The 13,864-nt window shown below is 42.5% G+C and overlaps 2 protein-coding genes across 3 annotated transcripts in view; both read left to right on the forward strand.

The window, feature by feature from the left end:
- The window catches only part of SCAMP1 (secretory carrier membrane protein 1), a 319,758-nt gene that overhangs the window by 301,240 nt on the left and 4,654 nt on the right, over positions 1-13,864 (forward strand). The gene's annotated exons all lie outside the window — the stretch shown is intronic.
- Positions 12,196-13,864, forward strand: part of JMY (junction mediating and regulatory protein, p53 cofactor) — a 55,431-nt gene continuing 53,762 nt past the window's right edge. For both annotated transcript variants that reach the window (XR_014491278.1, XM_083353113.1), the window contains exon 1: positions 12,196-13,493. Coding sequence is in view for 1 of the 2 variants with exons in the window: in XM_083353113.1 (XP_083209239.1) it covers positions 12,513-13,493 (981 nt within the window). In the remaining variant the exon portion in view is untranslated. The remainder of the gene's footprint in view (positions 13,494-13,864) is intronic.

Raw genomic sequence — 13,864 nt, forward strand, 5'->3', positions numbered from 1 at the left:
AAATTGGTCAACCCCGAACAAATAGCATTTTAATTTAAGTGTTTCAATTTAAAGATATATTTTATATTATTATTGCACAATTGTCAAATGAAATGTAATACAGTAACTTGAATGTTCACATTGTGGCAACATTTTCCAAAAATAGAACAAAAGCTCTTTGTGCTAAATCACCAGAAGCTAAACAGTTCTTGAATACAGTTTGTCTACAAGAATCCAAAACCAGTTTTCCTATAAAGCTGCCATCATGGAAGATATTTTTTCATGCCTTGTAAAAAGAGAAATAAATATTAGAAGAAGAAATTGCATTAATACATCTTATCAACCTAATATATCTTCAAAAGTTTGTTCATAAGAATTACTTAATTACATTAGCTAGCCAGAGAATGATTCAATACACATATGATTCAATGCACAGAGTATCTGAGGTCCAGAATTTGATAACTTCTGGTATAAAATGGGAGTATCAATGTTAGAAAAATGACTCTGTCTCAATTGGGCCAGTAGCAAATGTGCTTGGAATCCTTTATGCCACGGGTTGGCAACCCGCGGCTCCGGAGCCGCATGCGGCTCTTTGAGCCGTCTCCTGCGGCTCCCAGCCGCCCGGTGCGCGCACACCTCTTCGAACGGGCAGTGGTGTGCGCACACCTCTCCAAATGGAGAGTGGCACCGCCCGTTTGGAGAGGTGCGCACGCACCTCTCCGAATGGGCAGAGGTGCGCGTGCACCTCCACCCGAACAGGCAGTGGCGCCGCTCGTTGGGAAAGCTGCTGCGGCCTGTTTGCACAGCTGCTGCCTTCAGAGGAAGGCAGCAGCCTGCAAACGGGCCGCAGCAGCTTTCCCAACAAGCGGCGCCACTGCCCGTTCCGAGAGGTGCGCATGCACCTCTCGGAACGGGCAGTGGCGCCGCTTGTTGGGAAAGCTGCCGCAGCCCGTTTGCAGAGCTGCCGCCTTCCTCCGAAGGTGGTAGCTCTGCAAACGGGTCGTCGCCGTCGTGCAACCAGTTCCATCATACATTTAAAAAATGGCACCTGTGCACGTCCGCGCATGCGCAATGCGCAAAACATTTTTTGCGCATGCACGTACATGGACACATGCACGCGGCTCCCACTTTTTTGTGTGTGTGATGGAACCGGTTCCCAGTGGCTCTTTTCCTTTTTCAGGTTGCCGACCCCTGATTTATACATTGCAGCTAATTTTAGTGTTACTTCCTATTTGTTGCTACTGGTGTTGAAAGAGCTATGTAGACACTCATGAAGATGGTGGCTACATTTCAAAATAGTTTATTGTCACTTGTACCTTTTATCCCCTTGTGCCACAATTTTTTACTTAAGAGGTTCCCTGAGCATTGCGGGGAGGAATTGGATGATAAGAGTTGTTGCCAGAAAATGACCTTGTAGGGCTGCTGTATCTGGGTTGTAAAAATCCTGATAACTTACTTTTAATTCTTTGCTGCCATCTTGTGGTTGCCTATCCCAGTTTTGTTATTCCCTTCTCCTACCAGTAGTATTTTTTAGCATATCCACGTCTTCCTAATTTCAGTTTGAACCTAACAGTTCTTGACGAACATCTCTGCATGACAATATCTCCCTCTTAATCCCAATTCATACGCAATATCAGCCAATTTCATGAGACAGTCTAAGTCCCGTTATCCAAGAGGAGTTTCAGATGGTTGAACTTGAGGATGTGGACAAGGTCCTTGCAGCTGTGAGCTAAGCCATCTGTGTTCTGGACCCTGCTGGTTGGTTAAGGTGTCATGGGAGATGGCATATGGCTGGAACCAAGTGGTTGTTAATGCTTCTTTGCAGGAGGGGATGGTACCATTTACCTTGGAGGAGGTCATGATGCAGCCCTAATCAATGGTCTCAGCTATATTAAGCAACTTTTGTCCTGTGTCCATCCCTTTTGGGGAAAGACTGTTAAGACGGTAGTTGGCACACAGCTTCAAGGGGCCCTGGGTGAAGCAGATTATTTGGATCCATTTCAGTCTGAGTTCAAGCCATAGTACAACACCAAGATGACATTGATCATGCTTGCTGCTGAACTCTGAAAGGCTCAGGACATGGTGGTGCAAATGTCCTGGGTCTCCTGGATCTTTCAGTGGCTTTCAATAGTTCCTCCTGGACAGATTCAGGAGACTGGGAGTAAGAGGCACCGTTTTGTGGTGATTCTCCATTTTCTGTGGCCAGTTCCAGCTGGGTACCATACTGGTGGGCAAGAAGAGGTCAAGGAATGGGATCCACTCAGCTCCTGTGATGGCTTTCCCTCTCCTCTGGTCAGCTGTCATGGATAATGCCTGACAGGCCACTCATATACTAGGGAATAATATGATTGAAAAAATATTCTCCCCAATAACTGAACTATAGGAGAAAGCACTGAGGTTGATTTATGAGGTAGATAGGAGCTTCTTGGTTCTGACGGTTAGCTACTACTCTGGTATCATTTAGAACTCATTTCCTTTCTCAGACCCAGCCAAATTAGAGAAAATCATTGGTGCCTCCGATCAGAGAGTGTCGACTGGTGGCCCCCAGGGGGAGGGCGTTCTCTGTGGGCGCGCCAGACCTGTGGAACCGCTTGCCGGTTGAGCTCCGGATTGCCCCCGACCTTCGCTCCTTCTGGCGGGATCTAAAAACCTATTTATTTGAGCAAGCCGGCCTGGTCTGATGGGTTTGGGGTTGGGTTTTAATATGGTTTTAACTATTGTATATATCGGGCATAAATCATTTAATTGTTTTTAACTTTTGTACTTTGTTTTTTAATGTTTATTGCCCTGAGTCCTTTGGGAGAAGGGCGGTATAAAAATTTAATAAATATAAAATACTGTTTTACCCACCAGCAGGGGTATCAATTGAATGGGGACAGAGCAAATTTATGCTGGCATATTTTGTGTGTTCCCAGAGAGGAAAACAGAACATTAAACTGGTTGTCTGGATGTGTGCCCTCTGAATTCAAGCCTTTATCTTGGTAAGAAAAAATCCTCCTGAGGCAAGATTTGTATTTATTTACCATAGTCAAAGCAAATGAAGATGTCTGTATGATTTAGTTATTAAATGTTCTTGATTAAAGTGAGTAAACATACTGTAGCTTTAAGAGAAGTAAACTGGTGGGATTGATTCCAGAGAAGTAGACATATTACTGTTACAACCAAACACAAAGAGGTCACTCAAAACAGAGGTAGGCAACTTTTCAATTCTGTGGCCCACATGTGATAGTGAGTTGCAAAATACATATGCACAGAGATATGCACTGAAATGCACACTTGTATGTGCAACCCTGCTATTTTAGACAGATACATAAAAATAAAAAGGGGCTTCTGTATTTTCATAGGATTTGGGACAAGACATAGCACGTTCCTTTTTTTACCTTTTATTAAGAAACTAAACAGTAGTTAATTCTGGATTTGTGACCTGTCTTTACAAGAGTTATTTACAGCTAGATAACCACTTTCCATTCTTAACTGGACAGATAACCTCTAAGGCACAGATTTTAAAAAGAATTGTGAAGTAACCTTTTCCCTACTGAATGCATTATCTCCCTAGGTATTTGTGCATACTAGAACAGCGGCCCCCAACCTTTGGGGCACCAGGGACTAGTTCTGTGGAGAGAGGTTTTTCCATGGACCACAGCTTTTGTGTGCTGCCTGCATCCCGCGGATGGGGCTTTGCTTGTTTGTATGGCCTGATTGCTGGCATGCTGCAGACTGGTGCCGGTCCATGGACTGAGGGTTGGGGACCTGTTCTAGAATATTGGCTTAACATCTACATCTACCTATGTATATATGTTTATTTCGTAACATTTTCTATTTAAAGTAACATAAACATACTGGCCAGTATTCTTTCAGGCTAATACAAGCATTCTCTCTGCCTGGTAAAACTTAGTATGTTCCATCACATTTCCTTTTCCGCAGGTCTTCACCAACTCTTCTCCTGGTTGCATAAGGAGAAATCAGATTCTACTCAAATCCACAATCATTCATCAGTGTAACATAATGAGTCCACTTCAAGATCACTATCCAGTATGATTTTCAGTATTAAAAACCAATAATAAATTTTCAGGACTAAGACCAACAATTCAATTATCTTTCATGTTAGGTTGCCAGCAATCGTACTTTCTTCAAGATTTAAAACTTCTCTTTTCCAACATATATTTTTTAAATTCTTTGCCAGTCTATCAACTGTTTTTCCCTTCTTCTATTAATTTTCTCTCCCAGCTATCTGTCATGCTCTCAGTTTCTATTAATCAATATCAAAAGGAACAGAATGTTCGGGTACTTGTGAAGATTCATGACAGACTCACAGGAAGGCATAGAGTCCTGTAAGTGTTGTTGAACCCCATACACACATACCTGAAGAAACAAGAATCTACAACTGTCTCCTTGTTTCCCAAGTGATCTGGACAGAGCCAAGATTATTGAAGACAGAACATTAAAGCAATTTGCTTCCTCTCCTGACATACTGTAGGTCCTGCAGGATTTCCTAAAGATCTTTTTTTTAAATAAAGCCCAGCAATATCTGTCATTTTGCAACTCACACTATGATCTCTTGGATACACAGGAAGATTTTCTAGTAAAACTGGCTGGAGTTGCCACAACAATTGATAAAAAAACATAGGATAACAAATGAGAGGATCATTGACATCAAATTGCCTGCAGCCTTCCAGGCTTTGGAATCTTACATGAGAGATGAAAGCTGCTGTTTGAGTATCTCTGTCTTCAGAATAAATAAAACCAGCCATGTTCCCACTCAAAAATAATTTCTAATATCTTTAGAGCTTACTACTAAATAAATATACCTATTTACTTGGCAGCAAGCTATCAAGCCATCAGAGGCAGCTGTGCTACAGTCACTAGTCCACCATAGCCCTGCCCTCACTGTGGAGAAGCATGAGCTGAGGAGTACCTTGAGAGCTGGACCTGACGGCATTTCTGGCCAGGTACTTAAAAACTGCACAGACCAGTTGGCTGGCATCTTTACCAAGATTTTTAATCAGTCTCTATCCCAGTCCACTATTTCATCCTGAAGGCCTCCATCATTGTTCCATTACCAAAGAAGTCTTTTATTAACAGTCTCAGTGGCACTAACTGCTATTATCATGAAGTGTTTTGAAAAACTGGTCTGCAGCCACATTGTGTCCTGCCTCCCATACACACTTGATAGTCACTGGTTTGCATCCACAGCAAAAAGATCCACAGTGAATGCCATAGCCATACTGGTCTGACTCATATGGAGCCGCGAGGGATCTATGTAAGGATGCTGTTTGTGGATTTTAGCGCTGCATAACACAGTTCTTCCATACACACTGGTGTCTAAACTTGTCAATCTCGGACTTTCACATTCAATCTGCCTTTGGATTATGAACTTCCTCTCTGGCTGCTCTCAGAGGGTTAGATTAGGCAACTATATCTCTTCAGCCCTTATTCTTAAAATGGGCTCCCCACAGGGCTGTGTGTTGAGCCCCCTACTTTACACTCTCTTGCTCTCTTGCTCTTGTGGTGCAGAGACAATAATTTGCTTCTCAACACAACTAAGGAGCTTATAGTAGATTACAAGAGGAATAGATCAGATCATCAGTGGAGACTGTGTGGAGCGGGTGGCAAGCTTTAGGTTTCTGGGTGTTACCATAAAGGAGGACCTGACCTGGAGTTCTCATGTTATAGCATTGGTTAAGAAGGCCCAGCAGAGATTGTATTTCTTGAGACAACAACTGAATGAAAAACTGCTGGTGACCTTCTACCATTGCTCCATAAAGAGCATTCTAACCTATTGCATTTGTGTGTGGTTTGTTTGCTGCACAGTAGCAGATAGAAAAGCGCTCCAGAGAGTCATTACCATCGCCCAGAGGATTATTGGCTGCCCTCTCCTCCACCCCACCCCCCAGACAAACTGTACAGTTGCCGTTGTCTTAGGAAAGCTCAAAATATTCTTAAAGACTCATCTCATCCTGGACATTCTGTACTTTCCAAGAAAGTAAATCTTTCACATTGCAAAATTTAGGCTTAAATGGAAGAAAGTAGGGAAAAGCACTAGGCCACTCAGGTAGGAACTAAATCATATCCCTGATGAATACACAGTAGAGGTGACAAATAGATTTAAGGAATTAGATCTGATAGACAGAGTGCCTGAAGAACTATAGACAGAGGTTTGTAACATTGTACAAGAGGTAGCAACTAAAACCATCCCAAAGAAAAAGAAATGCAAGAAAGCAAAGCTTTGCAAATAGCTGAGGAAAGGAGGGAAGCAAAAGGCAAGGGAGAAAAAGAAAGATAGACCCAACTGAATGCAGAATTCCAGAGAATAGCTAGAAGAGATAAGAATGCCTTCTTAAATGAACAGTGCAAAGAAATAGAAGAAAACAATAGAATAGGGAGGACCAGAGATCTCTTCAAAAAAATTGGAGAGATGAAGGGAACGTTTCATGCAAAAATGGGCATGATAAAGGACCAAAATGGCAGGGACCTAACAGAGGCAGAAGAGATTAAGAAGAGGTGGCAAAATTACACAGAACTATACAAGAACGAGCTTAACGTCCCTGATAAACACGATGAGGTGGTCACTGACCTTTAGCCAGACATCCTAGAACAGTGGTTGTGAACCCATGGCACGCGTGCCAGAGGTGGCACGAAGAGCCGTCTCTGTGGGTACGCGTGCCATCACCCCAGTCCTAGGCCTTCAGCTGGGTTTTATAAAATCTTTTCGCTTTAGGCCTCCGCCGCCGTGTGCAAAAAAAAAGAGAAAAGTTTCTTGGGGAAAAAAAAGATCTCGCAAAGTTGGAATTGATTGAACTTTTTAGTCCCACTCAGTCTGCTATTACCACCGCAGCCACACCCACCCAATGGGCCATGCCCACCCGGCACCCGACGATACATAAGTGGGTTTTGGGTTGCAGTTTGGGCACTCGGTCTCTAAAAGGTTCGTCATCACTGTCCTAGAATGTGAAGTGAAGTGGGCCTCAGGAAAGCTGAACAACAACAAAGCTAGTGGAGGTGACAGTATTCCAGCTGAGCTATTCAAAAACTTAAAAGATGATGCAGTAAAAGTGCTACACTCAATTTGCCAGCAAATTTGGAAAACTCAACAGTGGCCACAGGTTTAGAAAAGATCAGTTTACATTCCAATTCCAAAGAAAGGCAGTGCCAAATAATGTTCAAACTATTGCACCATTGCACTTATTTCACATGCTAGTAATTATGCTTAAATTCCTACAAGCTAGACTCCAGCAGTATGTGGATTGAGAACTACCAGAAGTACAGGCAGAATTTCTTTTTCTTTATTGAAAAGTTTTTCAATACATTTTATCTTTAACAAAGCAACCCCTCCCAACCCACCCACCCCTTCCCAACCCACCCACCCCTTCCCAACCCAGCCCAACCCTCCCTCCCTCCCCTTCCCCCCTCCCCGACTTCCCAGAGCTAAATACAAGGTATAAAAGTAAAAACAATCATAATCTACCATATGCTAACAACAATGAGGCAGAATTTCAAAGAGACAGAGGAACTAGAGATCAAATTGCCAACATACACTGGATCATGGAGAAAGCTAGGGAGTTCCAGAAAAACATCTACTTCTGCTTCATTGACTATGCTAAAGCCTTTGATTGTGTGGATCACAATGAACTGTGGCAAGTTCTTAAAGAGATGGGAGTACCAGACCATCTTATTTGTCTCGAGAAACCTATATGCGGGTCAAGAAGGAACAGTGAGAACTGGAAACGGAACCACTGATTGGTTCAAAATTGGGAAAGGTGTCCGGCAAGGCTGTATACCTGCCTGTTTAACTTATTTGCAGAGAAAATCATGAGAAAGGCAGGGCTAGATGAATCGAAAGTTGGAATTAAGATTGCCAGGAGAAACATCAACAACCTAAGGTATGCAGATGATATCACTCTAAAGGCAGAAAGTGAAGAGGAACTAAAGAACCTCTTGTTGCGGGTGAAGAAGTAGAGAACAAAAGTTGGGTTGAAACTTAACATTAAGAAAACCAAGATCATGGCATCTGGCCCTTTAGAAGGCCAGATCCTGAAGTTGAAACTCAAATACTTTGGCCACCTAATGAGAAGGAAGGACTCACTGGAGAAGAGCCTAATGCTGGGAAAGATTGAGGGCAAGAGAAGAAGGGGACAACAGAGAATGAGGTGGCTATATGGAGTCACTGAAGCAGTAGGCGTGAGCATAAATGGACTCCAGAAGATGGTAGAGGACAGGAAGGCCTGGAGGAATGTTGTCCATGGGGTCGCGATGGGTCAGACACGACACGCAGCTAACAACAACAACACAGGATAATAAAAACAAAGACAAATAGGCTGAAAAATAGTTTTTATTCCAGAGCTGCAGCTATGATAAATACCACTGTATAGTGCAACATTGAAGTGCAATATTAGAGGCAGCGAAATGGTGAATAGAATGTAAAGGATATGTGTATATTATGTATGTTCTTATTTTTATTTTTACTTGTGCTTAGTGTGTAGTGTAGTGTGCACTGTGGACAGCACTTAATTTCGTTATGAGTTGCACAATGACAATAAATATATTCTATTCTATAAACTAATTTTCAAACAGAAGATTCCACTGAAAGCCTATAAATCCTTATACAAAGGAGTTCTATATAATGCAAAGAAACAATTTCTATGAGTATATCGGTAGAACACATAATGACTAATTTGACTATCTATAAAAGAAACCACACAATTTTAAATGGCTACATTATACATTATACAGTATAAAATGAAAATTTTATATCAGTTTGAAGACAAAGAAACTAAACCACAATTAAGAAATGCTATAACATCCTGCTAAGAATGTAAATTTTAGGCGGCAAATTGATGTACAGAGCTCCCTGTAATCAAGCAACTATAAGTCATAAACAAGAACATATGACAACTCACACATCATTTATATGGCAGCTCATATGAAAAAGAATGCAAAATTTCTGACATTGCAAAACATGTTATTGAATTATATTTCTTTTTTTAAAAAAGAAGGGAGGAAACAGGTTGACTTTTAAAAATAAGTATTCCATTACTACCTTAGGGTATAAAAATACAGAAATGAAGCAATATTAAATGTTTAATATGTTCAATATATATGTCATAGTTTTTTATAGATGACCTTAAAATTTTTAGGCATTATACATTTTAAATTAAAGCAATAATTAAATGTATTTATTGCTCTGAAAGCATATAGTAAAATACACATTAAATCTATTTAGTCAGTTTCCTATTATATCATGTTAAGCTGTCATCTTGATTCAAATGTATCATCAAGCAAATAACCTCATAGTTCTATGGAGTTACCACATGTGATTCAATAAATATGTGAGATTTAATAAACTATGAACGATGGTCTACCATTAGCCTCCCTTGTTTACTTTTCTGAAATAAATATAAATTCTTTTGCAATGGAAATTGCAATATGTCAGGCAAGGCATAATTCAAACTACAGTTTTTAGAATTCTATTAAAATCAAAGATCAACAAGGCAAAGCAACAAAATTTAAATATTAAAAAAAATGTTCCCACTTACCACCTTAGATAACAAGAATGAAATGTATTTGTTTGAAAAATACCCCAGCAGCTATTATATAAGATTGATCTATTCTGTGGCTTGTGGTTTCTCCCACAGTTCCTCATTTACTGTTTTGAGGTTTAAGTTCTAGTTGTAGTTACAAAGCTAAAGTATTTGTTTTTCTTTGCTATTTTGGGATAGATATTGTATGTCTATTCTATTACATTTTATATGAGACATTATATAAACTGCACTATTCAGTTTTACACTAAGGACCCTCACAACTTCAAGGTTCTTCTGTTTTCTTCTTTACTATAAGTATAGCTTGATGTACCCCTGTACCAGTGTTTCTCAATCTCAGCAACTTTAAGATGGATGGACTTCAACTTCCTAAACTCCATATTAAAACTGCTGAGGTTGACACTCGACTATGCATTTAATAGTTATATTGTTTCATTTTATGTTAGTCTCCTTTGAAACTACCTTTAGTGTATATAGCTTTAACAATATGGAAATATTCAGCTAATAAAAAACTGAATACAAATGTATAAATGAAGGAAATGACAAAGAGAGGATACAGTGATGATCATATTCATATTTCATTTGGGCCTTACTAACTACAGATACATAGGCCCTAGTCAACCTTCAACAAAAATATTCCCTACTCAGAATGTAACATCATCTGAATGGGAATCTGATGTGAATCTTTCATTATTCAAACCATTTGGCCATATAATACTTGCCACTAATTCTACCAGTTCTGTCTTTGGAACTTGCAAAAATCAATCTAAACATTAACTAGCCAATAAGAATCTATCAGAAAACATTTGTTTTTGGATATTTTTTAAATAATTCATATTTCTAAAACTACCAAGATAACATCACGACATCCAAACACACGCACAGTACAGGAGAGTCCATTATTTTACCATCAGTTATTTTAATTGTAGAGAGACTAATACCCTTTATGTCTCAAGAACTATATTTAGGTTCATTTCACTTGTATAGTCTTGGAAAAACTATTAGGACTTTATTATTATTGCTGTTGTTTTGGTGCCTTCATATCAGAAAACCCTGATTTGAATATGTTATTTCCTAATAAGGTCCTTGGGTTTTAAAGTGGACCAAAAGTATCTATACTGTGACAGAATCTGTAACTTACCAATTTGTTACTTTGAGGGACAGGCATATGTGCATTAGCTCAGTATTTTTTTTATCCTAATTACAACCACAATGATTCCTGATAATTATTTATTGACCAAATAATGTCAGGAATGTTAGCTTCAAATACTCTTACTCATACATCAACCTGTCAACCTAGACCCCTTTAGTCTACATTTTTCAGGTTCATAGCCAGTTGCCTAGTAAGATATCAGACAATGATTAGGCAAAAGATATTTAGTTATTTAAAAAGCAAGTTGTTCTTTCCTCCCTTTTGGATCTTTTATTAACTATTATTTATAATTATTTTAATTATTAATAGAATTAATAGCAAAAAAATAAAATTTAGTAGAAGTAAATTCTATTAAAAGGAATTGGAATCAAGTATTCAGATTGTGATATATTTGGCTGTGATATATAAAAGGTATGTTTTCTGGTCTATATTGAGTAATGAAATTGAGAAAAATATGAAAGCCTAATGGGATACCTACCAATAGCTTCTAAAAGCTACTAAGCTTTGGTAAGGCTGGCTCAAAATTAAGGCAGACTCCCACGAATCAGGTTTGTATTTTCCGACTATCTCAAGCCGCTACGATTGATACAGGTTTGCAGTGATACTCATTTTCTTTCCGCAACAACCAAAGCAAAACACGTGGACTCACTTCAAAGGCAAGAAACAGTTTCCAAACGAAGCTGAGCTTGTTACCTTCCCATCTACCCACCTACCCCAGACACTCGCCATGAGCGGCCACCGTCCGTAAGAGGGTCTTACGAACCTCTCGGGGGGGACACTAAAGCGCTGCCCTTCTCGGCACTTGGGCGTGGGTTCAAGGCGCCTTTCTGACAGGATCCCACCCTTCCCCTAATAATAATAATAATAATAATAATAATAATAATAATAATAATAATAATAATAATAATAATAATAATAATAATAATAATAATAATAATAAACAACCTTTATTGTCAAAGTACAACATGTGTACATTGAGATTAGCTGAGCCTCCCCCTGTGCTCTCTCCCCCCAACACACAGTGACAACAAACCCTCCATCCCACCACACTATGTGAACCAACTACACCACACACCGGCCTCCCAAGTCAATTCTGCATAAGATTACGTCCCATTTAAAAGCCTAACAGCCCACGGATAAAAGCTATTTTTCAGCCTGTTGGTACGGCTGGCTATATTCCTGTATCTCCTACCGGATGGTAGGAGAGTAAAGAGATACCGTCCAGGGTGCGAGTCATCCCTGAGAATCCGCCGAGGAGCGCTTGGATCCGAATCTTTTCGAGGAAAAAGAGAAGGGGGACGCGGAGGCGCTCCTGAAATCCCGGAGGGGAAAAAGGCCGACAAAGGAGCAAAGCGACCCGCTATCCCTCCTTCCCCTGCGGACTCAGGGAAGAGGCGGGGAAGGCAAACGGCGCAGGGGGCGGGACAGCGGCCTCGCGGTGGCTTGTAAACAAATCCGGCGTCTCCACGTGACCGCCTGCAAGTACCTGTGCCGGAGACTCTGCGGCCGCCAGACTCTTGACAACAAAGCAGAGCGCGCGGAAAGCGCGCGCGCGCGCGCTGCAGTAGCAGCAGCAGCTGGAGCAACGGCCGCCGAAGCCACCGGCGGGTCTCTGGCGCCTCCGCCTTCCCACCGCGGCTCTCCGGGTCCTCGCTCGTCTGGCATCCTTCCTGCTTGGGTTTCCGATGCCGGCCTTTAACATGGCTGAGGCTGGGCCGTGACTGGGTACCCGACAATCTTGTACCGGAACAGAGACTTCTCCTACCACCCCCACCCCCACCCCCCCGCTTCGCGACGTCCGTGAGAGGAAAGGGAAGCGAGGAACGTCGCCGTGTCGGTTCACCATGAGCACCTTCGCCTTGGAAGAGACTTTGGAGGCGGACTGGGTAGCCGTGAGGCCTCACGCCTTCCACGAGCGGGAGAAGCAGAAGTTCGTCTTTATTGTGGCCTGGAATGAGATCGAGAGCAAGTTCGCCATCACCTGCCACAACCGGACGGCGCAGAGGCAGCGCAGCGGCTCCCGGGAGCTACGCCGCGCTGGCGCGGCGGGCCCTGGAGCGGCCGAGCAGCTAAGCGGCTCCTGTAAAACGGCCGGCAGCCCCACTATACGAAAAACTTCGGCCGGACGCGGCGCGGAGCCCGTCCAAGCCAGGAGCTCGCCAGCATCGCCTGCCCGGGCCGAGTCGCTTCCGCGCAGCCCGGGCAGCCGAGCGGTTGAGGCGTCGCAGAGGAGCCCGGCGAGAACGAAGAGCAGCCTGGCCCGGAGGCCTCAGCCTGTTCCGAGGGCGCCGCTCAGCCCAGCGGCCTGCGCGGCCGAAGAGCTGGAGGAGCTGGAGCTGGGCAAGGACGAGCCTTCGGGAGGCGTCGTCGCCGCCGCCGCCGCCTTTCTTCTCCCTTCTCCTCCCGCCGGGCCTCAAGCGACCGAGTCGTCCACTGCGGCCTCCGCCGAGGTGGAAGCGCTATCTGGAGAGGAATGCAGCTGGGCCGGCCTCTTCTCTTTCCAGGATCTGCGGACCGTCCATCAGCAGCTGAGCTCGGTGAATTCCGAGCTGGAACCCTGTTTGCCCGTCCTTCCCGAGGAACCGTCGGGGATGTGGACGGTGCTCTTCGGGACTCCAGAACTGTCCGAGGAAGAGATGGATGCGCTCTGCTATCAGCTGCAGGTATACCTGGGCCACTGCCTCGATACTTGCGGCTGGAAGATCCTCTCTCAAGTACTCTTTACCGAAACCGACGACCCGGAGGAATATTACGAGAGTCTGAGCGAGCTACGGCAGAAGGGCTACGAGGAGGTTTTGCAAAGGGCCCGTAAGCGCATTCAGGAGGTGAGCGGTGCCTTCACTATAGATAAGGGGGAGTGGGGGGAGAGAAACCCTCATCAAGCTAATACATTTTACTTGCACCAGTTATTCGTCAACCTAATCTTAGGATAAATTTCCTAAGATTTGACTTTCAGTTGTTTTCTTTTTTCCTCTAAACATACTGTAATTCCAAGTCGATAATTTTGTTTAGGGAAAACAAATGACTCAGAAAAAAATATCAGTTGATAAGTTGGAACATTTGCTGGAGTATTTCTTAGTAAATCCTCCAAGATGCAAATTCTGGATTCAAATACCTTTATAACTACTAACTATGATGAAACTTTTTAAGGTGGATGTACATGTTTTTGTTTTTTTATTTATTATTACATTTCTAG

The sequence above is a fragment of the Vipera ursinii genome (assembly GCF_947247035.1).
Source record: "Vipera ursinii genome assembly, chromosome: 2".
NCBI lineage: Eukaryota > Metazoa > Chordata > Lepidosauria > Squamata > Viperidae > Vipera > Vipera ursinii.